At 42.9% G+C, this 27,214-nt stretch overlaps 1 protein-coding gene across 5 annotated transcripts; it reads left to right on the forward strand.

Moving 5' to 3' along the window:
• The first annotated feature begins 426 nt into the window (after window positions 1–426).
• per2 (period circadian clock 2) lies at window positions 427–26,954 on the forward strand. Of its 5 annotated transcripts, none has more exons than XM_086203672.1 (24): window positions 427–575; window positions 6,166–6,720; window positions 12,522–12,614; window positions 13,799–13,953; window positions 14,526–14,647; window positions 14,729–14,930; window positions 16,515–16,566; window positions 17,033–17,175; window positions 17,444–17,522; window positions 17,638–17,744; window positions 17,827–17,980; window positions 18,075–18,189; window positions 18,404–18,553; window positions 18,812–18,902; window positions 18,989–19,169; window positions 20,274–20,398; window positions 20,521–20,730; window positions 21,679–21,942; window positions 22,144–23,045; window positions 23,431–23,547; window positions 24,512–24,734; window positions 24,898–25,105; window positions 26,382–26,532; window positions 26,632–26,954. In XM_086203672.1, exons 2-24 carry the CDS (start codon window positions 6,272–6,274, stop codon window positions 26,791–26,793), a joined length of 4,455 nt encoding a protein of 1,484 aa, XP_086059798.1. In that variant the 5' UTR covers window positions 427–575; window positions 6,166–6,271; the 3' UTR covers window positions 26,794–26,954. The 5 variants fall into 5 exon arrangements, with proteins under 5 accessions (XP_086059798.1, XP_086059799.1, XP_086059800.1 ...); XM_086203673.1 differs by having other exon boundaries at window positions 20,524–20,730; XM_086203674.1 differs by lacking the exon at window positions 23,431–23,547.
• Window positions 26,955–27,214: the final 260 nt, after the last annotated feature.

A 27,214-nucleotide genomic window follows, 5' to 3' on the forward strand; every position in this document is an offset into this window, starting at 1 on the left:
CTGACTGTGTTCCACGGAGTCAAGGAACTTCGAGGACAATGACAGCGCATTAAACCGTTCACCCACATTGGCCACACACACACTTGTGTAACCGTTTAGATAACAGCGGTCCGTGCTGAGCCGTAGTGAGCCAACCATCGGCGGCGCTTCATTCACCGGCAGCTGCCTCATAGTGATTTGCTCTCGCTTCTCTCACGCCGGCTCCCGCCGTGAGTTTCCACGTGAAAGCGGCGACACCCTTATGTAAACGGACTGACAGCGCCGCGGACCAATCACAGCGCGGAGCGATAGTTCCCTTCCACGCCCTTATGTGGGCGGGTAGTTTCTATTGGTTGACAGTGCCATGACGTTAAGACAGACAGCTCTCAGCACCAATTAGCGCAGAGCTATAGGAGGCGCTTGGAGAGGTGCGGGAAAGGAGGTTAGTGGCTTAGCTGTGGATCGAGGGCAAAGACCCGGCGTGAGTAGAAACCTGAGGACGAGAAAATAGAGCGAGCTGAAGGAGCTGGGATTCGACCTCCCACACACCTCCACCAGGAAGCTTAGACGAGCATCAGCATCGACACACCGGAGAGGTTGGTGCAGTTTTTGTTGAAGCCAATTTGTCAATACATCGGCTTTTAAAACGTGTTGACTCGCGGTGTGTGTGTGTGTGTGTGCGTGTGCGTGTGTGTGTGTGTGTGTGTGTGTGTGTGTGTGTGTGTGTGTGTGTGTGTGTGTGTGTGTGTGTGTATATAACAGTCAAAATAGCATTTTAGTATGAAGTTGCATTAGTGTGTCAGTGTGAGGGTCAGTCTCGGTCAGTGGACTACAGCAGACTGCGGACCAGCCCACCTCATGACAACGTGAGGGTTCAGAATAACGTGCCGGAAAGTGGTCGCGATCTATCCCGCTCTTATTAGTGGCTGCCACCTCTTGCGCAGTGACTGGAAACCAAGGATCCCACTCACACTCGGTGCACCTTAGCTTTCCTTCTGTCTTTCTTTCTTCCTGGAGTCCCCGTCACATGAAACCTGCAGCCTTACATAAAGAGTCCTGCAGCAGCAGCAGCAGCAGCAGCACATGACAAGAGTTCCACACGCAGCGCCGATTACAGACTTGACGCTTTCCATGTAACTCTGTCATTATGCTGCGATGCTGTAATCAGACGCTCCGGGCTGCTGGGAACGAAAAGCAAAGACCAAAGGTTATATTTTTATATGATTTGTCTGCTTAGTACTTTCTATCACTCATGTATTAGTATGATTACCGTAATATCTGAGGCCTGTGTTATTACTGAACGGTGTTTATTCAGTCACAGGGGTCCTTTTAATGCAAATAGTAATAACTAATGATAATGGCAATACTAATAACGTAATTTTTTGTGAAACATTTCAAAAGACTTTACAGATAGGAAAAGTGAGGGGACACAGCAGTTTCCTCCCTAACTTCCATCACGATGTTGTTGAGAATTGTTGCTCTGTACTTCTCTCAGTTGTAGAAGTCATTTATCCACCATTCCTGTTTTTAGGGCAACATTCCTGCCTGACTTGATTTGCCTGAGTTTACATTCTCATCATGATTATTGATATAATTATTACCATGCTGTGTATACTGTCAATTAATAAGTAAACATACATATATATATGAAAAACATTAGATAACATTTCACTAGCAGTTGTCAGCTTTTCCTTCCACATATCAACTTTTTCGAGACAAAGAAAATCAATGTAATAATGCAGGGGTAGTGCAGTAGTTTAAAATCTATCTGTTTTACATGACACGGTTCAAAATAATCAGCAACATTCAAGAATCGATTAGGATTCAAATGTTAAGAAGGGAGTGTCTGTAGCTCGATGGTCAAATAATAACTAACTTAGGAACATTTGAATGGAAGACTGTGGTTTGGTTCATGCGTTTTATGAGTTGCCCCTGGCCTGAAAAGAAAGAATAACTGCATATTTGGTTTTAGTCCACTGGCTGCAGGAATGTGAATGCAGGTCCAGGAGGAAGCCATCAAAATGTGTATGTTGATGAAGCTGATTGGTGGTGGTCTTGTTACTGACATGGAGGGGAAGGAAGCAGGAGACGAGGCATGAAGGACTCCGTCTGCCTCTGGACAGATTTGACATTGAACTGGATGATCATTTCTCTGCTTCACACCAGAAGGGAATCATTTTTTTGCTTTCCTCCAAGTTCCTATCAGTCAAATGTTATTTTAATTCCACCGATTGTATGGAGGCAGATCTCGATTCAGGACTATATTTTATTCTTATTTCATCTGTTTATAAGAATTGCCGACATTAATCAGCATTTATGCTGCCTGATTGGAGCTGCAGCCATTAAAAATAAATCTTAAATTTGCACCATAAAGAGAGGAAGAGACAACACCAACACGTTATTAACATTACCACTTCCTGAATGCCAACCCCAGCATCAGTGAGTCAGTGTGTGTTAGTGTCAGCTGGGGTTCTTGCTCTGAAAGGGGACAGCTTCTTCTTGATCAGAACATATGAAGACCCTGTTTAGCTGCTAGGATAATGGATGGAGGACATAATGTGCGGAGTGCTTCTGACCCATTACAACTATTAAGATAATTACCGAGGATGGATTTAGGTCAGAGAAGTAAAAAAACATCAGTTTGTGCTGCAGGTGATGGAGCTCAGCCAGGGCTGGGTGGTATGGATTATTTTATTGTATGATCAAATTATTCAGGCTCACTCTAGTTAGCGGCGCGCTAACTGGAAGTCTCTAGTGAGCACGCTCCAAACCCCGAGCGTACGTGAATGTCCCGTGAACTGTACAGAGATCTGGCTGAACTTCATAACCGCACCGAAAACTTGTTTGTCGAGGTCTTGACTGTGAGGTACATTCCGTTGTATAAAAATGTGATGCAACAGTGCGTTAACATATGCAGCTTCATGTTCTTTTATAGAAACATGAGTAGCTCGGGGGGGGGCAGATCAGATACCCCCCCCCCCCATTTTTTTTCTTTTTTTTAGGTAATGTACCTTATGTAAGTCCTCATGTAAATTGAGTCAGTTGTACATGACGGTCGTTCAACACTATAATTAGGAACAGTAATGCCCCCAACATGATACCCGCTTATAAAACTCCAGCTTTACTCCTGCAGGGTAACATGGTTTAAAATGACACGCCAGGTAATATCTTCCTTGGACTTTGCTATATGTGATTATTTTTTACACATGATGATATCGATTGGGAAGAAATTAGGATGTAAGGATTTCAGATATGTGAATTTGGAGTGCATGTTTTGGAATAAATGCAAACTAACTGCTTATCTGACAATGAAAAGATATGCGCAAAATAAAAAAACATGTGTTTGTGTTAAAGGAAATCCGAGTTTAACAAGTACAAGCATAAAATACACACCAGACATTGATTTTGACTGAGGTATGAGCTCTCCATGTGGCCTTCTATGGTAATATCGGTCCTCTGGAAGCACTGATTAAGAACAGCCAGGCAGACAGAAGAATGTTGGGAAATCTCACAGCTTTGGAAAAAAAACACCTCACTACCTGCTTCACTGGTTCTAGACTTAACAAATAACATAATAAAACCTCAGTTTCCTACACCGATGACACGCGTAGCTTTTAATGGATGTAAGACTGAATTAAGATTGATTCTTAAAGGCCAAGTGAGCAACATGTTCCCAAGTCGTCATCCACCGATAGCCCAGAACCATCTTTTAATTGTGTTTACATCACTAAAGGGCCAAAGAGTAATTTGTAACCTGTAATTCTTTACAAATGGTCTTTTTAGTCACCTGTTCCTCTGTGCACTGACCTCAGTCCAGCTTGTTATTGCTCGCTACGCCTGCTACCAGCCACCATGCAGTCTGATAAAAATGAATGCGTCACAGCCGATGATTGTTGCGGGGGAATGTTACAGACTGAACAGGGACACTCCCTATGAGCTAACTCTCTTAGCATGGACACAATATTCCACGTTACTCCTCCCTCTTGTTTCCCTCTCTGGTGCTCATTTGGGACGAAGAGGTCAGGGGAACCATCCTTGAGTGAATGGCGTAGGACGAGAGGAAAATAATGTGTCAAATAATCCGTAGCGCTGGATTAAAGGGAATATTTAGACTTTTTTTGTGATCTTTTGCCATGCTAGTTGATGAAAACCCACCGTTTCAGCTGAACAGTGAAAACATTGTTCTTAATATTCTGGTCAGGTTCTGCCAGTAAATCTGACACACTGAACTTTACGGTGTGACTAACTGGAGCTGCTTCTACTGCCTTCTCTGAACAAAACCCCTGCTCAGCGTTTGTGTAGAATGTTCTGTATATACAGTATGTCGGGGATGGTGATGATGGGAGGGATCCTATGTGCAGCAGAAAGCTTTCAATGAATTGTCTCTTTAAACTGAAAGTAGCTTACCATCAGTCCCAAACTCATTGCTCCAGTTTAGTTTTAGACTCCTCAGTTGCACTCTTCCTCATTGTCGTGGCCATTTTTCTGTATGTTGACCCACTTCACACTTTGATAATCTCCCTTTAGCTGGTGGAGGGTCAGTGATAAGCAGGTGGTGATATTGAACTCGCTCTGAAAAGGTCACAGGGCTGCCAGATTAGTAAAGGAGCTGTGCTGTAGTTTCTCTTTGCTGTAAAGATTTCTGAGAAACCCTGTTATGGTGTCCTAATGCATTCAGTCATTCAGACACCTCAGACTTTGCTGTGACACTGGTCGTTAGCTGCTGCAGCCGCCCCCTCGAATTGAAGAGCATCCGTCTATGAGAAGCTACTCGATTTCTAGAATAGAACTTTGGTCACAGTTAATATTTCGATGATGATGATGATGAGATATTTATTGTGAGTATGGTGATAATATTTAGATTTTTGTGTAAAAGAGCAGACAAATGCGCAGGCAATCCCTTTTATTGGTGCCACTAGAGAACAAACACTTTCTACGTATTATTAAATTATCATTAGACTTTTTGTATCACGTTGTCTCCCTGTAACCACTAGGAAACCAGTTCTTAAATTGTTTCGGACCAAATCTGAGCTGGAGCTTGGTGCTCTGACTCCCCTCCCCTATGCTTTGTGAAAGTTGACCCTATAGATTTTGCAAAAGCCACCAAACAAAACCCCCCTCTCGGATGTAAGGAGACACAACTTTTGCACTCGTAAAACCTGTTTAACAATGCTTGGGATTTACATGACATCTAACTAGGTGGGACAAAATCAACACACATGTCAAAAGAACTCAGGTCTCCAGGGTACAACGTAGAAATGTTTCCACTTGAGGGCAGAAAGACGCACGATTTGCCATGACTAAAAGGTAAAAGTCATGTAAACATAAAATGAAAATGGTAGACAAGAAGTTATATAAAGTTGTATTATTGTAAATGTGTGATTAGCATACTACTACACAAACATGTACATTTGAAGTACATCTGATATGGTGCCTGCATAGATTTGACTTTTACATTCCTCTTTTGTAAATCATGAATTCAAAGTGGATCATTTGACAAAAAATGAACATGCTGCTGCGTGAATCAGAGGAACTTCTTGGGACTGAGATTCCAGATCTCAGAGGCTTGTTGATTTTTGAATTCTTGTACGTACCTGAGCCTGACACATCTCAAAACTACTTAAAGCCAATCTGTGGTGGGTTCTAGACCGATTTTTTTTTTTTTTTGAACCAGTCGAGATGAACCTTTGAAACGGTTGGGGGGCTTAGATGGGACGGACCCTCTGTTCTGAAAGGTCCCACTATCTGTACCAGGGAGTTTTTTACTGCACATGAGAGAAGCACCTGCAGCTCTTCAGAGGTCAGGTGTTAAATCCTGCTGTTCACTCTGATATGGCACCAGACTCAAAGGCGTTTCTTTGAAGGGTGGGAATAAAAAGAAAGAAATCAGGAATCCTTTAGCCCTCGTTGTCCCTCCGATTTAGAAATGCTCAATGCTAAGAATTTGGGAGCTTATTTATTTTTGGCCTGTTACAAGCAGGAATTGGAAGGAATTCAAGTCGAAAATTTTGATATTTGGTCCTCTCTTCCATGTGGTATCAGTATGACATTTAAGTCCTCAATGAAAAAGAAGACGTGTCTTGAGTGTTCAAGATTAAAATCCATCAGTATGACCGACTTTAATGTGTGGCCTTTTTGAATTTGCACAATTCCTTGTCAACATGAGTACCATCCCTCTCTCCACAGCTCTGTCCCATTCCCTCCAACAACGCCACTGTGACAATGGGGTGATTGCGTTTTGTCATCATCCAGTGAATTCAACTAGAACAAGGCCAGAGCAGCACGCCTCCTGATGTCAGAAGACTCGCTCTCCAAGCCCTATTGCTTCCCAGAGCTGGAGGACCAGGGTGGAACCTCAGGGTGCAGAGCATCCACATCATGCAGCTCCATGGCAATGGGGGCCTCAGGATGCAGCTCCATGGCACAGCTACACCGGATGAGCGGCTACAGCCAAGGCGGGCCTGACCTGGGCCTGCCCTCAGAGGGTAGCGACAGCAGCAGTCAGGACCCTCCAGCCTCACTGCACAACCATCGTAAGAGCACCCGCTCCTGCTCACTCCACGAGGAAGACGTGGAGATGAAGAGCAGCAGGTCCAGCGGCAGCGGTACCGAATCTCACGGCAATGAAAGCCACGGCAACGAGAGCCACGGCAATGACAGCAATGGGCTCGAGTCTGTTGGCAGCTCCAACAGTCACAGCAAAGACTCGGCGCTGCTGGAATCTTCTGAGAGCAACAAAAGGTCAGTGATGATGAAGTGTGAACGTGAAAAAAGAAGGCATGTAGCATTTTGCTAGCACCTACTCTCCAGAGAAAGAGTCTCACTTGCTATGATGTCCAGTCTGGTCTGACTTTTTAATGCAATCAGCAGAAAAGTACAACTACGTCTCAAAAAGCTCACAGCAGTCGTTGCTTGGAAAAAAAACATGCCAAGTACATCAGTCACTGATCATAACCAAGATTACATGGAAAACAAGTGTGATGTTTTGAATGGAACCCTAGTGTTGCTGATTTGATTTCTTTTATGAGGGACACTCCTCTTCCTGTAATCCTAGCAACCCCTCAAGATATATTCATGTCTGGTCTGGTTCTTCCTTATAGTCCCTCCTATTCAATACTTGCGTCAGAACATGACCCGCTGGAGTTCAATGAGGATCAACAACAAACAAAAAAAAGATGAGCGTGAATATCAGCCAGTTGGACAGTTATAGAGATCCATCATCCTGTATGTTGAGATTAAAGCTGTCAGATATGAAAGAGAGAACCTCAAGATCAACGTCAAGGTTTTCCTTGATCATATCAACACCCTTCCATCCGACCAGTGTCAAACCTTCCGTGTGCATTGCTGGTGCGCCCCGCTCATGCCTGCGTGGTCCCAGATGATAGTTTAAAAAAAACCAAAACAGAATCCAGATGTTGTCATCCCACTGTCTCATTCTTGTCAATGTAATATCCCAGCAATGCTCTGGAGATATTTTAACAAACATGCAGTGTGACTCAAGGATGAACTGAAAAGATTTTGTTGGGAAAAAGGTCAAGGTCACTGTGACAAGCACGCCCCACAGGGACAAACAACCGTGATGCTGTTGCCCCACAGGGACAAACAACCGTGATGCTGTTGCCCCACAGGGACAAACAACCGTGATGCTGTTGCCCCACAGGGACAAACAACCGTGATGCTGTTGCCCCACAGGGACAAACAACCGTGATGCTGTTGCCCCACAGGGACAAACAACCGTGATGCTGTTGCCCCACAGGGACAAACAACCGTGATGCTGTTGCCCCACAGGGACAAATAACCGTGATGCTGTATTAGACAGGACACACTCCCCTTCCTTCAGCCCTAGACGGCCCTCCGATAAATTCAGATGTGGTCTCGCAGGCTCCCCACAACTACAGTCAGACCATAATGAATCCAGATGCATCTGTTGGCGTCATGTTGATGAGGGGTTCATGGCCTCAGCGGTGGCTTCGATCAAATTAAAACTTCTCAAGCTCTTTGGGTTTTCTCTGACCGTGAAGACGCGGCCTGCAGAACTAACCCTGAGTGGATGTGGACTCGAACAATAGCTTTTGAATTCATTTCTTTTTAACGATGCTGTTCTGACACTCAAGCACTTCCTGCTGCATCATTTTATTTTGGAGCGACGAGGGGTATTGAACATCAGTCCGTTATCAGCGCCGGGCCAGATCACGTTACATGCAAGTGACTCATTTTTGGGTCCTGCAGAGGCAGTTGTTGATGCTGTTTTTGCCGGTTTGTGTTCTGATCTTGATAAAAAACACATGATCAGATTTTTAAGTTCACACATCGACCCTGGACTCCAGATGAATCTTGAGATCGGAACAGAGATTGGACTGAACAACTCTTGTTGCCAGCTACATTTTGTATTCATTTTTATTAACTTCAACCACTTTTTACAGATGTTGATTTCATCTAAAGTGTGAGTTTTTTGTCAGTGGTTTTTCAGCTGTTTGGATGATCTGAACTGAAACATCTACTCATCTCCGTATCACAACTTTACGGACATGGTCACACCAGATTTAAAGTTCTGAGGGTGGACAAGAGAGCCGTATGTCACAAAAAACCACATTTGTATTTCATGAATACTAGTGAGGTTTCTGGTTACAAATGATCATTTTTTTAACTTTTGTGATTTGATCGAAATGTCAATATGGCAGAAAGGGGCTGTTTGATGTCAGATGTTAAACTGAGAGTTTATGATCTGTATTGTACAGCTTTACTTGTCAAAGCCTGGAAAAACAGCTCTCTCTACTCCATTGGTTGGTATTTGGTTGATTTATGATGACAGAAGCTCCAAACCTCCAGAACTCCTCCTGGATTTAAGTACAACCTGACCAAAAATAGGCTCAGACACAATGCATTCGGTACGGGAGGCAACCAGAGCAGGACTTGAGTGGTGGAAAAATGGAGTGACTGCTGTTCCCTGTGGGAAGTCTGGATTGATGTCATTTGGGAAGCTGGAGGCTGGCTTTCTCCTAACACCAGATGGCTTGTGTCATGCTGTCTAAACTCTGTGTTATCGCCATAGCAACACAATGTTTATGTCTGTTTATCACAGGTTGGGGCAAACAGAGTTGTGGACCTTCTTCCTCTCCCAGTCCCACCTCTCATACTTTGCGTGATCTTTTCAGTCTTTCTTACAAGCCACTCCTTCTTCCTTCCTGTGTACGCTGACGTCAAGCACACCGGTCCCACCCCCGGTCTGCTGATGCGTTGACTGCATCGACTTTTCTCTGGCTCACTTTCCTGATTGCCTCATTCTCCCTCTCGCATTTGACCTTTTGTTCCCATTTTTATGTCAACGGCTCCCTTAAGTTTTCCATTTCTATTTTTGTTTTGTTTATATCCCTGTCTTACACGTACTTTACATTTTAGTTTGGTTTGTTTTTTTGCTTTGTTTAGTTTTCCTGCCATTCTCTGCTACCAGACCAACAGATAGGTTTCAATAAGCCACTTTGCGTTGCTGACTTTTGGGCCATCACATACAAAAGCCATCACTTTGTCTGGTCACACATCTCAGCTGTGCATTTGTTATTAACTCCTGAAAGACATCCAGGAAAGACATGTGAATCCAGCGTGTGTTTCTTGCTTGCCCCTCCCACCTTACCACCACTTAACCCCGATGGAGCTGGAGGAGCTGGGAGACTAATCAGACTGTGTATGTGGCGAGCAGGGGTCGTGATGTTCCACCGAATGAGATACTTTCCCTCAGTGAGCACGTAATAAATATAAGTAGACATTGGAAGAAGTCAGAGGAGCACATAGGTGGTTAATTCTTACATTTAAGGTTTAATCACGTGTTTGTTGTAAAGGTTTCACAGCCAGGACGGTCGAGTGGTTAACACGTTCGACTTAAAGGTTAAGTGGGCAAATCTCCTTGTGACTGAGGAGTTATTGTTGTTGCACTCTTTTTAACGTAAACTGTTGGAAGTTATGGAGTTACTAATGACGAAAGGAGAGGGATTAAACCCCGTTTTCATCTTCCTACACCCTGCAGGTCAAGTTTCCAGGCATTTCAAAGTTTTCCCGCCACATTGGCTTCTGACTGGTTTCTTCTATTACCGTGTGTTATCGTGTTACACACTGATAAGAAGTGAATTTCTCTCCCTTTTTGAACTGTTCACCCCAAATCAGTGTCATATAAGAACCTTATCAGCTTCATGTGTAGATTATTACTGGTCCACTATTAGTAATTTATTAAAACAAATGTTCTTACAGTTGCAGTTTGCATTTTACTGTCAGAGTTTATATACTTTACTCATGTGCAACTGGATTTATTACCTGCAATGTAAGAAGATTCACGCACACACACACACACACACACACACACACACACACACACACACACACACACACACACACACACATTTTATGATGTGCGCTTACAGAAGTTCACCCAACCTGCTAGGACAGCTTCTGCTTAAACCTCTCATTGATTAATCCCAACTCGCCCTTTTCTTCACCCTGCGTGGAAGTAAAAAAATGTAACACGCACAGAACAGACTCTAAAAGTGAAACTCTATTTCCTCTCAGAGCGCCATCCTTTATTTCTCACGCATTTACAATGACCTGAAAATACAAATCTAAAGCTAGCCGTCGCCTTCCTTAGCACTGCAGGTTATATTTGATAGAATTAGTAGGTTCTTTGCTAGAGGAGGCTATTTGTGTAGGTGTTTTCTATTCTTAGACATGTAAGCAGGTTATTTTTAACTGCGTGTCTCAGACAGCTGTTAATAGTCTTCAGGTAAGCTGGGTGTCTAATACGGTGGAGTGCCCTCCTGGTCTAATTTTGCTGTGTTATTAACACAGTTATGAAGATCCAACTATCATTTTCAGAGCTTTAGCGTCGCTCTTCCTCCAGCTGCTGCCCCACGATGCTTAGTTTGCAAAAACAAACTCTATAAAAGTGAAAAAAGGGTTGTTATGAGGATGAACGTCACACCTTTTACTAGTTATTGTGTCCAAATTCCATATGAAACACTATTGGTATGCAATGCTAATACACAGGGATTGCCAAAATATCCATATTGCAAATCATTGCAATACTTCCCCTTGAAATGTGCACAAACAACACTAGTGCATCAAACTATCACTATGAGTCAAACTTCTCAGTGAGTGAAAGATTAACTTCCAAAACAAATACTGAATTCATTTTTCTTGTGGTGTGTAGCTCCCTGTTTTTTGTTGTTGACGTGAACACCTCACTCAAATTCCAGCAGATTTAGAACACACCCTGAATATATGTTTGAATTTGTGAAGTGCGTGTGTGTGCATCCCCTCTCTAAAACCAGCTGTTACCTGTCGTGAGTACTGAGAACACTATATTTGATAGCATTAGCTAGCCGTTTGTGCTTGAAGATGCTATTTGTGGAGGTTTTATCTATTCTGATTCAGTGTAAGCTTGCTGTTTATAGTAACCTGTGTTGTGATGAGTCAGTGTCTCTGAGTAGATTGTAGTGTATTAGTTTTAAGCTTGTAGGTTAATGCAATCAATTGCATACACACACACATCCACGCGCACACACACACACAGTTGGACTGAGCGCCAGCCTGCATCAGTCCAGCTAACACGCACAGTTGAAATTCCCCGTTTAATAACGGATCTCATGTTTATCGTCTTATTCCTTTTTTACTGGAACTCTCAGTCGTGTCTTTTTTCTTTTTGAATGCAACTTGTTGTTTTGTGGATAGAGACATTTAGTCGTGTTAGAGCGGGTGGTTGTCATGGTGAACAGTAAGATGAAGTTAGAACCTGCAGAAAAGTGCAAGGTCTAACCACTTTTGTGAACTACTTCAGTCCTAAAAATATTGTCCTGCATATCGTCACCTTCTTAAAATAATTGCCTTCGTCATTTTTTGACAGTTTTTTTCTTTCCTTAAACAACTCCTTTAAGATTTTTAGTCTCCAGTTTTCTGAAAAACTTGAAAAAATGACTTGTAATTTGTTTTGTGATTGTCTTGGATGTTGATTTCTTTTTTATTTCTTTCTAATTTTTTTTAAGTAGCAACTGTAATACCAACAGACGCCAAAAATATCCTCCCCCCCTGCTCCTTGTTGGATGCTGACAATTGGCCCTTGCTGTAAGGGCGCCACCCTGCCATGCACCCTTTGAGCTATGACCACCTCTTGAGTTCTTTAGAAGGACATTCTGACCTGGAGATCTGGAGAGGGTTTTCTTTTGCGGGTTTACTTCCAAATGAGCGGTGAAGCTGCGTGCGGCCTGTTCCCCATTCACTTTCACAAAAGAAAAAAATAAATCAGCCGATCTTCTTTAGGCTCATCTTAACACTGCCTTGAACATAATGAGAGCTCGAGTGTAGCAGTTTATCTATTCTTATGTAACCTGAGCACCGTAGCAACAGAAGGGGTCTCAGCTGGATTCAAAGTGTGAAAGAGGCTCTGAAATACCCAAAAGAAAAAGAGAACGAGAGGATAAGCTGTGGGTTCTACAGCAGCAGAGCTTTCAGTAAAGCTTCATTTAAGCTAACGTGAATTTCAATTCTTATCTTTCTTCTAGCTCAAACTCCCACAGTCCGTCTCCTCCCAGCAGCTCAAATGCCTTCAGTTTGCTGAGCTCGGAGCAGGACAACCCTTCCACCAGCGGCTGCAGGTTAGTGCACCAGAAAAAGAAGCACACGCACAAAAGATTATCCTCGAATTTGATCTTATTAAGGGAAATGTATGCGTTTTGCCACATTTCCTTATGTTTCTGATTCAGAATCAAATCATTCGGATTGTCCCAATATCCAGATGATAACTATAACCATCAACTGCAAAGCACCCTCAACGAGTCTGAAGCAAAATCCATCCACTAAAAGTTCTTCATTTTGCCACTGACAGGCTGAGATTGTTCGTATCAGAGTTTAACAACATCGCTGAAATTATTTCTACAAACACCAGAACTCAAGTCTTACTCTGAAATCTCACCTTACTTCTTCCTAGAGTTTATGATGGAATTTCAGTCCCGCGTAGGAATCACAATCAGAATCGATACATTTTAAATGATTTCCGACCGTAACCGTGGTATTACGATAGGAACAAGGCAACCCCCCCCCCCTGGTTTTTATGAATCAATAAACGGAATCTATAAGAGACTGAAATGCATTCTGTATAATAGCCCGCCAGCGTACTTGATAGAGAGTTTCCCATGATTCCTCTTGTTTTTACTGTCTCTTTCAGTTTATTTTGACCACTTGAGCAGATGCATCAAGCACAGCGATGTTGTAGTAGTGTTGCAGTGTTTTATTCCCATCACTGCTGGACTCAAGCACCCATCTAATAAGTGTGGTCGTCCATCCACTTCACATCTCTCATCTGCATTGAAATTAGCTAGATACGTGTCCGTGACCTCGTAAGTAACTAGTAGCGGTTACTCGATGTTTGGTTACCTCTCCTGTAAACACTCTTCCCTACAACACTGGTCCAGTTACTCAAGTTTAAAAGATGTATCATGTCAATTAGGTTGTCACACACTGAAAATAAACACTCACAAACACATTTAAAACAAATGCTGTCGGTTAAATCAAAACTACAAAAACATATATTCACGAAAATGCTAAATACTACCATTAGGCATTATCAAAAATACCAAAAATACTACCATTTGTACAAACACACTCTTCCTCAAACTGTAGTGATCCTGTTCTGTTCAGGAACTCAATATTGATACGATTAAAATAAATGAACTGAACAAACACCCCAGGTTTGAGCTCTCCTTAAATCTGGCCTCGTCTGACCCTTTTCCATGTTGCCGTATCTGACTCGCTGCTCTCCGTGTCATTATTGAACTTGCAGTAGTCAGGAATCAGCCAAAGCTAAGACCCAGAAGGAAGTGATTAAAATCCTAAAAGAGCTGAAGCGTCACCTGCCCCCTGAGAAGAAGCACAATAACAAGTCCAGCACGTTGAACACGCTGAAGTACGCCCTGCGCTGTGTCAAGCAGGTGGAAGGTAAAGTGTGTTCGCATCAAGCTGTCCTTCTTTTATGTGCTCAGGTGCTCAAGTGTTGCTTCCATTGTCTGCGCACTGATTTTCTCTGTTGAGCACTCTTTTCTTATCGAGTTATTCTTTTTTACACTTCATACGGAGGCTAATGATCATCCTTCACGGTTTTGAGAAATGTATTTTTATATTGAGGTTTTTTTGTGTGTGTGTGTGTGTGTGTGTGTGTGTGTGTGTGTGTCTGCCTGTTAATGAGAGAAGACAGAAAGTACAACTTTAGCTAGAGGAAACATTTTTGTAGGCTCTCTTAAGAGTGTAATGGCCTGTTAAGTCTTCCGTGGCTAAATGATTGCACGTGGGGAAAAAAAGGCAGGTCAGCACTAAAGACTACAATTTTGGGTAGTGAGTGATGCAAATTCGTGTCATCTTCTTTTTGTCGTAAAAATAACCTCATCGTCATTACATCCACTTGTTAGACTGTAGACTGAAACGATTATTGATTGCTGATAATTCCGTGAAAATTTTCCAACCCCACAATTACTCGCTTTTGTGTTTTTGACAAAAGTTATCTTTTCTTGCAGCCAATGAGGAATATTATCAGCTGCTGATGATCAATGACAGTCAGCCCTCAGGCTTAGATGTGTCCTCTTATACAATAGAGGAGATAGACAGCATCACTTCTGAATACACCCTCAAAAACAACGTAAGTCGCTGCCATTATGCTTGTGCGCGCGTCCAGTAAACAAACTTACCTGAAATTAACACAAAACATTTCATTCATCAGGATATTTTCGCCGTAGCAGTGTCCCTCATCACCGGAAGGATCGTCTATATTTCGGATCAGGCCGCCTCCATCCTCAACTGTAAAAGGGAAGTGTTCCACAACACCAAATTTGTGGAGTTCCTGATCCCGCAGGACGTCAGCGTGTTCTACAGCTTCACAACCCCGTACCGCCTGCCCTCCTGGAGCATGTGCACCGGAGCAGGTACGTTACAGCTCCTCTCCAGCTCTACTGTAAGTAACGTTAGCACTAATAAGTAATTAGTACACAAGCACAGCCACTGACATCTACTGACACAAAGCCAGGCTGCTCTCAACAAGATCACGTTGACGTCAGCATTTGCCATTTCAGCCCAGATAATGCAGAAACGCAAGACTAGGAGAGCGAAGAGGATCACGTCTTTTATTCCACTTAGAAATCTGCGGAAGACTCAAGTGCCCAAGAACTCATCAGAATGCAGTTTTAATTCACTTCTGAAATTGGAGATGAACAAGGCCGTGACCACAGAGGTTCAAGAATATTGACTTTTAAGTGATTTTCTGCAACTGAGTGAGCTCATTACCTCGTCTGCACTTTATAACTGTCACACATCTACTCAGCAGTAGATTGAATTATTCTTTCTTTACACCTCATACAGAAGTTAATATGATCCTTCACATGTCAAACAAAACTGTTAAATACATGGCCTGTGCTGGCTCACTCTGTTCCTGGATGTGACCGTGAAGAAGTCTGAACTATTTAAACTTAAACTGATACTATTAAACTACTTTCGAGTACCGGTACTTACAAATAGATGTCTTGAGCTCCTGAAGACATTTTTTTTCACTGCTGCATTTCGTTTTTGTGACTCCAAAATGCAGAAAGAGCCAGCCGTGTATATTTAGCTTGAAGCTAATGAAGCTACGTAGCCACCATCTACAAAAAAACAAACAAACAAAAAAACAGCGTAACTGTTCAAAAATGTCCGTTTATAAAATGTCAAGCGTATCATCCAATGTAATCACTCTCTCTTCATCTAGCCGTATGCTCATTAATTTACTCTTTGATTTAAGCTAAAAACAAATAACCTTAGCACTTCTGGTTTAGCGCTTCTGCCAACACGAGTAAGCGCATTGGTTCAATTGAATGCGCGGTTTGTTTATTTGGTTTTTTTTTTTACTTTGTTTGTTTTAAGACAGACAGCTGAGCACGGTGGGCTCAGGTTACATTTATCATTAAATGCCTCCCTTAAAAAAACGTTGCTACAAAGGTGACTCCGATGTTTTTATCAGCATCGATTGTAGCAGAAGTGTGTCTCTCTTATCAGGAAGGCAACATTACTTTGGACTATGTAGGTTTTAATACAGTAAAGAATGTATTCAGGTCATTCAAAGACTCACTGAAAGAAAAAGACACGTTTACAAATCCCTCTGCTACCTCAGCACCACGGACAGCACCACGAATACCCGGACCGGTCATATAGTCAGGCGGACGACTCAGACCCTCTGCCCCTGCTCTTTCCCTGCTATTAGGGGAGTGAAAACAAAGGCGATGCTGTCGTTCACTTTGCTATTAAAAACATTGCTGCCCCCCGAATCATCTGCTGCTCCTTCATTTGGAAATTCTTCACCCCTGCCCACCTTTCAAACGCCCGCTTGAACTGATTGCATGCTGGTGCCGTGCTGCTCTCTCAGGTGGCTGTTTTTGATGGAATTAATCAAAGCTTGCACACTCGCAGGAAGCGAGCGCCAGACAGTGAGGCAGGATCGCTTGCTTTTGAATTGAAACATCTCTTATTTCCCGTTTCAGAGTCATCGCCCCCTGATTGCATACAAGAGAAGTCCTTCTTCTGTCGTATCAGGTGGGTGGGTTAGGGTCGGACCACCATGTCAGACCATCTGCCGCTTCCTATCTTTATTCATGCTTTCATTCCACTCTAGATGCTTTTCAATTAGTTTGTGACATCATATGCGTGTAAACTGTAATCAGATGCTTTTTCCAAGCTGTAGTTATCCATAAACGCAGACAAACAGATCTTACTGCACTTGTGGGGACTTTCCATTGATTTTTTTTTTCATTCCAAATTCTGACTCATTTTGATTTAATCTGAATCTGCCTTTCATTTGTCATCCCATTTGAGCTTCTTTTTTTTCTTGAAAACACACACACACACACACACACACATACAAATGGAAAGTTGACAGCTTAACACTGCCCCCTGTGTCCAAACTAGTGAAATCCAAATTCCCTGAACCCTGATTGAGATCATTTATCAAGACTTTTGCTTGATTTACTCTTATTTGAATTTTCTTCTACCTCATTTCCAGTGGTGGGAAGGACTGTGAGGGTGACCTGCAGTACTACCCGTTCCGCATGACCCCCTACCTGATGAAGGTCCAAGTCACGGCGCATGCTGAGGACCAGTTCTGCTGCCTCCTCCTTGCCGAGAGGGTTCACTCTGGTTATGATGGTAGGCGCTGGCACGCAGGCATTTAAGCTTCATGTTGAAGTTCCCAACCACAACTATGATTAGTTCACATTACAGTCATCAAAGCATTCTTGTTATTTAATTTAATTTATCATAATAAGCATCCAAATCAGCACTTTGACTCTAATTTTGACACCTGATTCTAAAAGTAGACTTTTTAAAACTAGCTTCTGTTTGAGCTGACACACACCTGAGTGCTTATTCTTTTTTGGATGATTTTTTTTTTTTTTTTTTTTTGTCCTCCGTAAAGCTCCCAGGATTCCAACAGACAAGCGCATCTTCACCACCACACACACCCCAAGTTGTGTGTTCCAGGATGTGGACGAACGGTAAGTTGTGGCTGGGGTATTTTATCATAGAATCCTGTGTATCTGTACGGAGTCATTACTTATAGTGTTATAGAATTAACTAACAATAATGTGACATGTATCTCGTTTGTATTAGGGCAGTTCCTCTTCTTGGGTACCTCCCCCAGGATTTGATTGGCACCCCGGTCCTCCTCCACTTGCATCCCAATGACAGACCGATCATGCTGGCCATTCACAGAAAGAGTGAGTTCATAGAATTAAATAGATGACGAAAGACATTTTTATGTATACGCATTGAAATGAAATGTGAAATCTTGTCTTGCAGTTCTCCAGTATGCGGGGCAGCCCTTTGACCACTCATCCATCCGCTTCTGTGCACGAAATGGAGAATACGTCATTCTTGACACCAGCTGGTCCAGTTTCATCAACCCCTGGAGTCGGAAGGTCTCCTTTGTCATCGGGAGACACAAAGTGAGAATGTGAGTATTTACCAACATGAAAGTTGTCCCACAGATCTACAGGCAGGTGTTTGAATCCGTCTCTTGACCTCTGGATGTTTGTGTTGCTTGTCAGGGGTCCTGTGAATGAAGACGTTTTCGTGGCACCATCCTCTGCTGTGGCAGAGAAGAAGTCCATGGACTCTGACATCCAGGAGATCATCGAGCAAATCCACAAGCTCCTACTGCAGGTGAGAGAGGAGAAGACAGATTTGATTAATTTTGTTGTTGTTGTTGTTGTTTTAATAAATGTTCATGTGGAGAAATTAACAAACAAGATTATAAGCTGAAAGTCATCATGGATTCCAGAGCATTAAGATCTAGCAAGTAAATATAAAGTGAATCGTCCATTGTGCTTAAAGATATAATCTCCTCTTTCTGTTGCTTTTCTTTATCTCTGACCAGCCGGTTCATAACAACGGGTCCAGTGTTTATGGGAGTCTGAACAGTACTGACCACCTTCTGGCCATGAACTCCTCCAGTGAGAGTCTGAACAACAGCAGTGGGAACAAATTTTGTTCAGAAGAAGAAAAAGTGAGCAGCAAAACCAGACCTGTGAGTGAACCCAAATATTTGAGTCTACGCGTCTGTACCTCTGGTCAAGCGTGCTCCCGCTCAGGCACGGTGATGTAGCAGCAGCGGCTCATGGTGTTGTTTGGCCCCATTGTTTTCAGACCGTGTTCCATAAGTCAGATTTATTGACTTTCAATAAGAATTCTTATTCTAACAGATGTTTTTGTTGTTGTTGTTGTTGTTTTTTCGACTGAAGTTATTGTGTCGCACTAACCCTTGACTCTTGTCTACGTTTCACAGCGAACTTTCCAGGAAATCTGTAAGGGAATTCACCTCCAGAAGAGTCAGGAGCTGCAGACAACCAAAGCAGACGGCAAAAAATACACTGGCAGTAAGTCCAGCTTGTAACGATAAGGCTGGTTCACTTGATGGAAATGGGTCATATTTTCTAGATTCGAACTTCTGCCCTCTCTCCAGGAGAGTCTGTACAAAGGAGCTCAGCTGTGGTTCGGCCCAAAGACTCGGCGGCTCCTCTCACCTGGAAGGAGTCGGGCACGACGATGGAGGAGTGTCGGTCATCTCTCCAGGAGGAGCTGTCGTCCAATTATCAAGCTGTCTGCTCGTACCAGCAAATCAGCTGTTTGGACAGTGTTATCAGGTACACACTTCGTACACACTACTCGAGTTGGTCAAGCAGTTTTTAAATGCTACAGAAAACATTTGAAAACACAAAATGAATCATCTGCTATTTCCATTTATTGTTTCTGTACCGATTCTTTCAGGGTTACATCATATCTTTTGATACACAGATAATTTCATTTTTGCAGTTACGGAAATTAAATGATTATCCTGTCCGTTTAAAAAAGAGTGAAACAATATTCATCACTATTTCCCCAAAGTATAAACTGACATTTTAAAAGTTTAAAACCCCAAAGATATTTAATGTAACATCTTAAAACAAAGAAAAGTCCTTCCACTAGAACAAGATATTTGCATCCTTAAAACTACAGTTATTATGATTTGTATTTGAATACCTGGAAAGTTAATTCTGCTGTAGTTTATAAATCTTTCTTTTTACAGATATTTGCCGTACTGTGTATGTGAAAGTTGATTACAGTTTGTCTTTGGACTGGCAACTTAAAACATTGCTAATAAGGGATGCACGATAGCATCGGCACATCATCGATATCGGCAGATATGAGGCTTTTTTTTTTTTTTAAGTACGCATCTGTCTGATGGCCAGTGTTTATAACCACTCAGTTTACTCAAATTTCTTGGTCTTTTCTCATCATCTGTCTTTTAGGATGAGGAAACAATGCAGTAACTAAATCATTGATCACATTTCCAACTCTTTTGGAAATAGAGAAATTCTATTTTTAACATTCACCATGTTTACATGTGTTTTTCAGTTTGAAAACATCATGTAAACTTGTTTTATACAGATAATATCCATCCATCCATTCATCCATTTTCTACCGCTTATCCTGTTAAGGGTCATGGGGGGGGGGGGGGTGGAGCCTATCACAGCGACTTTTGGGCGAGAGGCGGGGTTCACCCTGGGCAGGTCACCAGTCCATCACAGGGCCAACACATAGAGACAAACAACCATTCACACTCACAGTCACACCTACGGTCAATTTAGAGTATCAATCAGCCTCGTCCACTCTCAGCTTTTCTCTGAGTGAGTCCACATCCCTGCTTGTAACAAGGGGACTTTCATTGATGGACAATGAAACTCAGGATCTTGTTTTGAACTCTGCAGGTATTTGGAGAACTGCAATGTTCCCATCGCTTTGAAGAGGAAGTGCCAGTCTTCCTGTACCACCACATCTTCGAACTCAGACGAAGACAAACAGAAAGGATCCAGCAGCATGCGGGTTTCTGAAGGTGGGTTTGCGTCATGTGGTATCATGTAGCCAAATCATAGAGAGCGCCATCTTCCCTAAAAGCCCCTCTCCAAATGCCACTTTCATGAGAGTACCCTATATCTTGTTGTCTGTTCTCTTTAGCAGAACCAGCCTTGTTAAAGGATCAGTCTAGTCTCTCAGCTCTGGACAATCGAGACAAAAAGTCAAGCGACTCAGCCGCAGCGGTAGTGGGCACCTCGCTGCCGCTGTCTTTACCTAACAAACCAGAAAGTGTGGTGTCCATAACCAGCCAGGGTAGCTACATTAGCACAATAGTGCATGTTGGCGACAAGAAGCCGCAACCAGAGTCAGGTACTGTGCAGTGACAATTACTATCCTCTAACTTGATGTCCTCAATGGTCACATAAAGGTTTCTGGTCCTCACACACAGGTTCGCTTTCTGACAGTCATTCATGGAGCAGGGCTGGCCACCGATCACGTCACTCATATAGCTCTCATCTCATAGATGCGTAACTTAAGGCTACCACAAATGAGTATCAGTCATGAATCATTTGGGTTGGATTTTCTCAGTTAAAAAGTTCATGAAACCACACTCACTATGTATCAGGGCCCAGATTCATTTCTGCTGTCACCTTGATATTTTCTTCATCATTTCAAGGCTTAAATGAAGAAGACAAACAGAAAAGTGTGGAAGAAGTTGATGTGTTGAAGCAAAACAAAAGAATGCCGTAAATGTAACCATACACCTTTATGTGACTCCCTTCTTTCTCTACATCTGAGTCTGTGTATGCCTGCCCTCCTGCCTGTGTGTGTGTGTGTGTGTGTGTGTGTGTGTGTGTGAGGGGGGGGGGGGTTCAGGCTTAATGTTTGTGGAAAGTAGCGTTGAAGTCAAAACTTCCAGAAGTGCACTCATGTATTTGTGTTTGTGCGTGTGACAGAGACAGTGAGAAAGAGAGAGAGATAATTGCTGCACTGTTAACATGCTGTAATCTGGTTAATATCAGTGAAGCTCTTATGAAGTATAAGAGACTGATCAACAAACACTAATGTGTCACTAACTGTCCTCCCATGATGTCTTCTTTGCTCTATGTACTAATTATGTGGGTATTATATATGCAGCATTGTTTGTCCCTCAGTCTGGTCATCTGAAGGCCGGCGGTCCAAAGTTTCTTCGACTTTCGTTGTCAAACTGTTTATTCACATTGTAATTATCACTACAACGTGCCTAAGTTACTTTATATGAAACATCTTATTTCTTTGTGCAATGTTGAAATTATTTCCCGCCTGTCCTCCATGCAGAAATCATCGAGGATGTCTCAGGTGCAGGGGAGGCAGCAGAATCCAACCAGAACCCTGCAGCTCCCCCTTGTGCTTTTTCACCTCCCAGTCAGGAGAGGGAGTCCTACAGGAAACTTGGCTTGACCAAACAGGTTTTGGCCGCCCACACACAAAAGGAGGAGCAGGCCTTTCTCTGTCGTTTCCGAGAGCTTCGTGGACTCACAACTCATAAGGCAAACTGCTCTCAGTTCCTGGATCGCCAGAAAGAAAAAAACGGCAGCGATGGTACTGCTCAATCCCACGCTGACACATTATATCAGGATCCTTTACAAGTTACTTCAGCAAATATTTTGTTACATAGAATACTTCTTAAGAAAGAAATGATCCTTATACTCTCTCTGCTAATTTGTTAACTGCCGACTGCCAAGTGTTCTACAATCATTTCAGCTACATACCAAATGGGGTTTCTTCCTTTCTGCCTCACAGCTGCACCCGCTCATCCATCCTACAAGCAGGGCAGACCAGGCGTAGAGCCCACCATGCGCCGGGGTGTACGAAATAAGAAGACCAAGTCAAAGCGGGTGAAGCAGGCTGAGTCATCAGACAGTACCGTGTCCCATCCCAGACAGCAACAGCCGCGACCTCTTCTTCCCAGCCATGGCCTTAACCCAACCTCTTGGTCTCTGTCGGACACTTCACAGTCCACGTTCCCCATGGCCTATCCCACTGTGATGCCTGGCTACCCTGTCCAGGTTTACCCCAGACCCAATTCCGTAGCTCCGCACACAGAAGCCCCAATCCAAGGTTTTGGAGACAGTCAGAGCACCCTGGCTCCTTCCTGCCTGCCTCCCATTCATCCTGGCCCCTACCCAGCACCCCTGGTCACCCCCGTTGTGGCTCTTGTGCTGCCCAACTTCATGTACCCTCAAATGGCGCCCGAACCTGTGCAACCCCAGCCTGTTTACCACACAGAGACCGGTGGCTTCCCCAGCCAAATGCAGCCTTTTGGTCAGGCCACCTTTCCGAGCCAAGGCACTTTCAGCGCTCCACCCCCCTTCATTTTTCAGGGCCAGGTTAACTCCCATAACCTCTTTGATCCCCAAGCAAGCTACATGACTCCGTCTTTTTATGTCCCTTCAACCTCTGAAACTCCAAAGGCCCCCGTGGAAGGTCAGTCTTGCTCCCCCACTCCGCACTCCCCACACGGCCAGGTGTCCCCTCCACTTTTTCAGTCTCGTTGCAGCTCCCCTCTGAACCTGCTCGAGCTGGAACCATCTTTGGACCGGCAGGACAGCACCATGCTCTCCTCTGCAGGACAAGGGAACAATGCAGTTGAAAGGGAGAAAGGAGCATGTGGCATCCAGGCCAAAGAGAGGGAGCACAAGCAGGTAAACAAGCAAACATCCTGCGTTTCTTTGCCGCCTTCTGTCCTTGCCTTTCTCTTTCCTATTATACCCCAGGCCTCCCACTGTTCTTGTCACCTCAAACTGTCAGGACATAATGCCAGTACCTCTACCGGGACCGCTGGATTGAGTCAGTACGGGATGTTTGAGCTCCCACATGTAGACTTTGGCATGTCCCCCTGAGACATCCATTCATATGTCACCCAACAATTCTTGGGCGTTAATGCCATTGTCAAAATGATTCCTCCAAATAATTCACACTGTTATCGTGTTGCTATACCATGTATAAAGTCAACTCAGTCTAGACTCATCAGATGAAATGTGGCCCTGGGTGTTAACACATGATGTCATTATGCCTTACACCCTTTAGCCATCTCTCAGTCTCCTTGGTCCACCTGGACCCTTGTATTACGAGGACACGTCCTGTGTCTGTGAGCGTTTGTCTTGGGATAAAGTGTTCTCTAGGCTGAGGGCTTGCAGCAAAGAGGTAGGCAAATCATCAGAAAACCTCCACACTTGTCAAATCCCATCCCTCTCTGTTTCCATATGTCAATCACAACTTTAACAGTTTCTCTTTTTTTCCTTTTCATGACTTATGATTTGAATATTTAATCCTGCACTGTTCTTCTATTAAAGCATGAAGCTGAGAAACTTTAAAAAGACATGACCTGGTAAACAAATGATGGCTTGAGTACCTTGAAAATGTCTACGCAAATATACTTCATCTTTGATTTTTGCATGGAAGAACCTCAAACCTTACTTACCACCAGTGTTTGGCAGCGGAACCATCAAAAGAAAACTAAAGGAAAATGTTCTCTCATCTATTGCAAGGGTTCAGACACATTTTTTTTAACCATGACATTTTTAAACTTGTGAGGTTGTGAATTTTCCCCCGAATGCAACACACAAGAAAAGCAAACAGAGAACTGCATGTCAAAATGTACAAGAGTGTAGTTAACTAAAATTGACGACAAGCCTTGGTGCTTTGATAGAACATAAACGTGTCAGATTAAAACAACTTTACGATTTTTTTTCTCTATTGCTCATGAATGAACCACATATACACGAACACGCAGGTATATGTGAAGCCCCTGATCTCCCCGCCAAATAATCTGTTTGTTTGTTGTTTTTTTTTAACCTTTCCAGACCTGGAGATTGCTGTTTTTAAGTTTCTGTATATAAATATTAAGATTTCCTCTCTTCTTAAGGGATCCGTTTCCCCAAGAAATCAGATTCTAACTGTTCAGTGTTGCTGTGTCGCTCTGTTAATGGACACTGGTGAGGTTTTCCATGCTCATTGGAAACCCATATATGAGCTTAAAAATACAGAGGCAAGAGGGAACATGTCCAGTGATATTAACTTCTGTCATGAGGACGCAGCACCAATGGTTAGACCGAGCTATGAGGTCAAGATCCTCATTAACAGAATCACTTTGTCATCACTCTTGCAGGCTAGCTCTCGTGGTGACGGGAACAACAGTGACATCAACTCCACATCTAGCGATATGTTGGACATTATCCTGCATGAAGACTCTTGTTCAGGCACTGGTTCAGCCACCTCAGGGTCCATGGGCTCAGGATCTAACGGCTGCAGAACATCCAACAGCGGGACATCCAAGAGCAGGACATCAGCCAGTGGAGCCTCTGGAAGTGGGATCTCTGCCAGTGGAACAGGTGTGGGCAAGGATAAGACAACAGGAATTAATTTCCCCATAAGACATTTATATTTGAAGATATAATGTAATTAATTCCACATAAGTTAAGAAGCAGTTCAACACCTTGTAAAAACTGTCTTTATGAAAGAGTAATACTGTGTCGTTGTTTCGTTACCATACAGGAAGCAACAACAGCAGTCATTACTTTGGTAGTGTGGACTCATCTCAGATCAGCCAGAAGGTCAAAGGTCATGTCAGCCAAAGTGATGGAAGTTCCATGGAGATGGAGCAGAGCAACCACTTCATGAAATACGCACTGCAAGACCCCATGTGGCTGCTCATGGCCAACACAGATGACAAGGTGATGATGACCTACCAGCTCCCCTCACGGTGAGTCGGCGGGTAAAGGTTCTATTGAGAGACAACCAAGGATGTGTGTGTTGCCAGGAGGCTGAAAACAAACCACACCAGCATTAAGAATTAACATAACGAGGTCAAAGGACTGTTTTGTTTTTTTTAGGTAAACTTACGATAATTGATTGACAGCTAACATGGCACACACTGGCATATTGAGAAAATTCTGTTTTTGTTGTTAACATGAACCGTGACTTGGTGTTTTCAGTGTTGTTCAAAAGCTGAACAGTTGGAAGTCCAGCTTCTGACCTCCATTCCAAATGTGTTACTGATGCATATTTTAATGGCATCCTCTCACAAAACCTCCCTGCTGAACGATCACTTCTTTACTGCCCCCTGGTGGCGCTCACTTCTCGTCACAGGGAAAACCATCTGCGGACTGTACAAATGTGGACGAATGTCCTGAATGTGTAGGAAGTCATAATTGTTCCCCCTAAATCTCACCTCCAGCATCAGATGGGAAATTCCCACACCGCAGAATCAGCGCTGTGACTGCAGAATATTTAAATATTATATGGTTTTATTTAATTCAGTAAAATATTATTATTTTTGAAAAAAAAAAAAAAAGTAAGGCATTTTATTTTTTATCCTCGAATGTGTGAGTTCAGAAACACACCAAATTCTCAGGAATTTCTGTGCTTTTTCTTGGTCAATAAGGAAGTACACCTATGATACAATTAGTATATTGTATTGTACAAGGTAGTTGCAATATTACTTTTTCACTAAATCTTCTAGTCACAACTGTAAATAGAGCAACAAACCACGGTTACTGGGAAGTCTTAACTATTCTAAGTCTTAATTATAAATCGCTACTTCACTTTTATTCGTTAAGTGGTATTTCTCCCCAGCTGAATTACCTCACTGTATGAGGTCATCAGCGTCAGCATCAGATTGAATTCATGGTTTTCTGTTGTGATCAATTTATGTAAAAAAAAGAAAGAAAAGGAAATCAATGAACGCCATACTCTTGAAGTAGCAGTGACCATTCTTGACCACTAGGTGTCAGACATGCATTAACTCAGCTATGACATAAAGGGGCTTCCTTTCAAAGTAGAGGCATGTCAGCTGTTTTTAAAAGGAACTGTAAGAGGTTGGAAACACTACAAAAAAGGATTGTTTATGTTCATTATCAGTGATCTTCCTGTATTAAAAGTTTAATTTCACAATATTTTTTAACCCCTTAATAATTGCCCTTATGTGACTGATGTGAGCTTGTATTAAATTGATGGTGGTTTCATCGTTTCATCTGCAGTGACATCCAGAGAGTCCTCCGAGAGGACAGAGAGCGGCTGTTGCTAATGCAGAAGACCCAGCCACACTTCACAGAGGGGCAGAAGAAGGAATTGATGGAAGTCCACCCCTGGATGAAGAAGGGGGTTCTGCCCAAGGTGATAGACATCAAGGTACAAATCATTTGTCAAAAAGTATTCCTTAAAAAAAAAAAAAGGTTAAATTATAGAAAAACATATAAGAGTTTGAATTTACTCCTCTCTGATGTCCAGGCGTGCTCCTGCTGTGATGACAACTCACAGCCTGTGGAGGCGGAGGATCAGCCAGACCTGGACATCGATGACACGGGGGAGGTGAACTGCCAGAGGAGGCCCAGAGAGGAGCCCTCCCCCTCTCCTGGCTCCAGCACTCTCACACAACCACTGAGACAATGAACTGACATTCATTAACCATCAGCCTCTTGCACTGTACGACCATGACGACCAAGAGCAACTTTCATAGCGGGACCTAACTTACATGAAGCGTCAGGCAGGCCTTTGGCTCTTCATATCTAAATAAAATATCTGTTGCGCGGTTAAGAAAACTTTTGTAGAATGTGAATTTATAAATATAAATAAATGAATATATATATATATATATATATATATATATATATATATGTGTGTGTGTGTGTGTGTGTATATATATATACACACACACACACATGAAAATACATTTTTATTTGAAAATATAATGCTGCCACAGCAGGACCTTTTGTTTGTTTTTTTTTGTATGTTGTTGCTTTTTGCAGCAGTTATCAATGTGCAGCTCGTAGAGGATGTGCAGAAAGCATTAAACATGAGCTGCAGAGCCAAG

The sequence above is a fragment of the Aulostomus chinensis genome, chromosome 5, assembly GCF_037954235.1.
Source record: "Aulostomus chinensis isolate RoL2024-O1b breed Wild chromosome 5, RoL_Achi_v1.0, whole genome shotgun sequence".
NCBI classification, from domain to species: domain Eukaryota; kingdom Metazoa; phylum Chordata; class Actinopteri; order Syngnathiformes; family Aulostomidae; genus Aulostomus; species Aulostomus chinensis.

Excerpts from the sequence above, each read along its gene's own strand:
- per2 (XM_086203672.1), top strand. The coding sequence starts at position 6,272 with ATGTCAGAAGACTCGCTCTCCAAGCCCTATTGCTTCCCAGAGCTGGAG. Across the intron at positions 6,721-12,521 it reads TCTTCTGAGAGCAACAAAAG|CTCAAACTCCCACAGTCCGT; the intron begins GTCAGTGATGAT and ends TCTTTCTTCTAG. Across the intron at positions 17,745-17,826 it reads GCTGGCCATTCACAGAAAGA|TTCTCCAGTATGCGGGGCAG; the intron begins GTGAGTTCATAG and ends CTTGTCTTGCAG.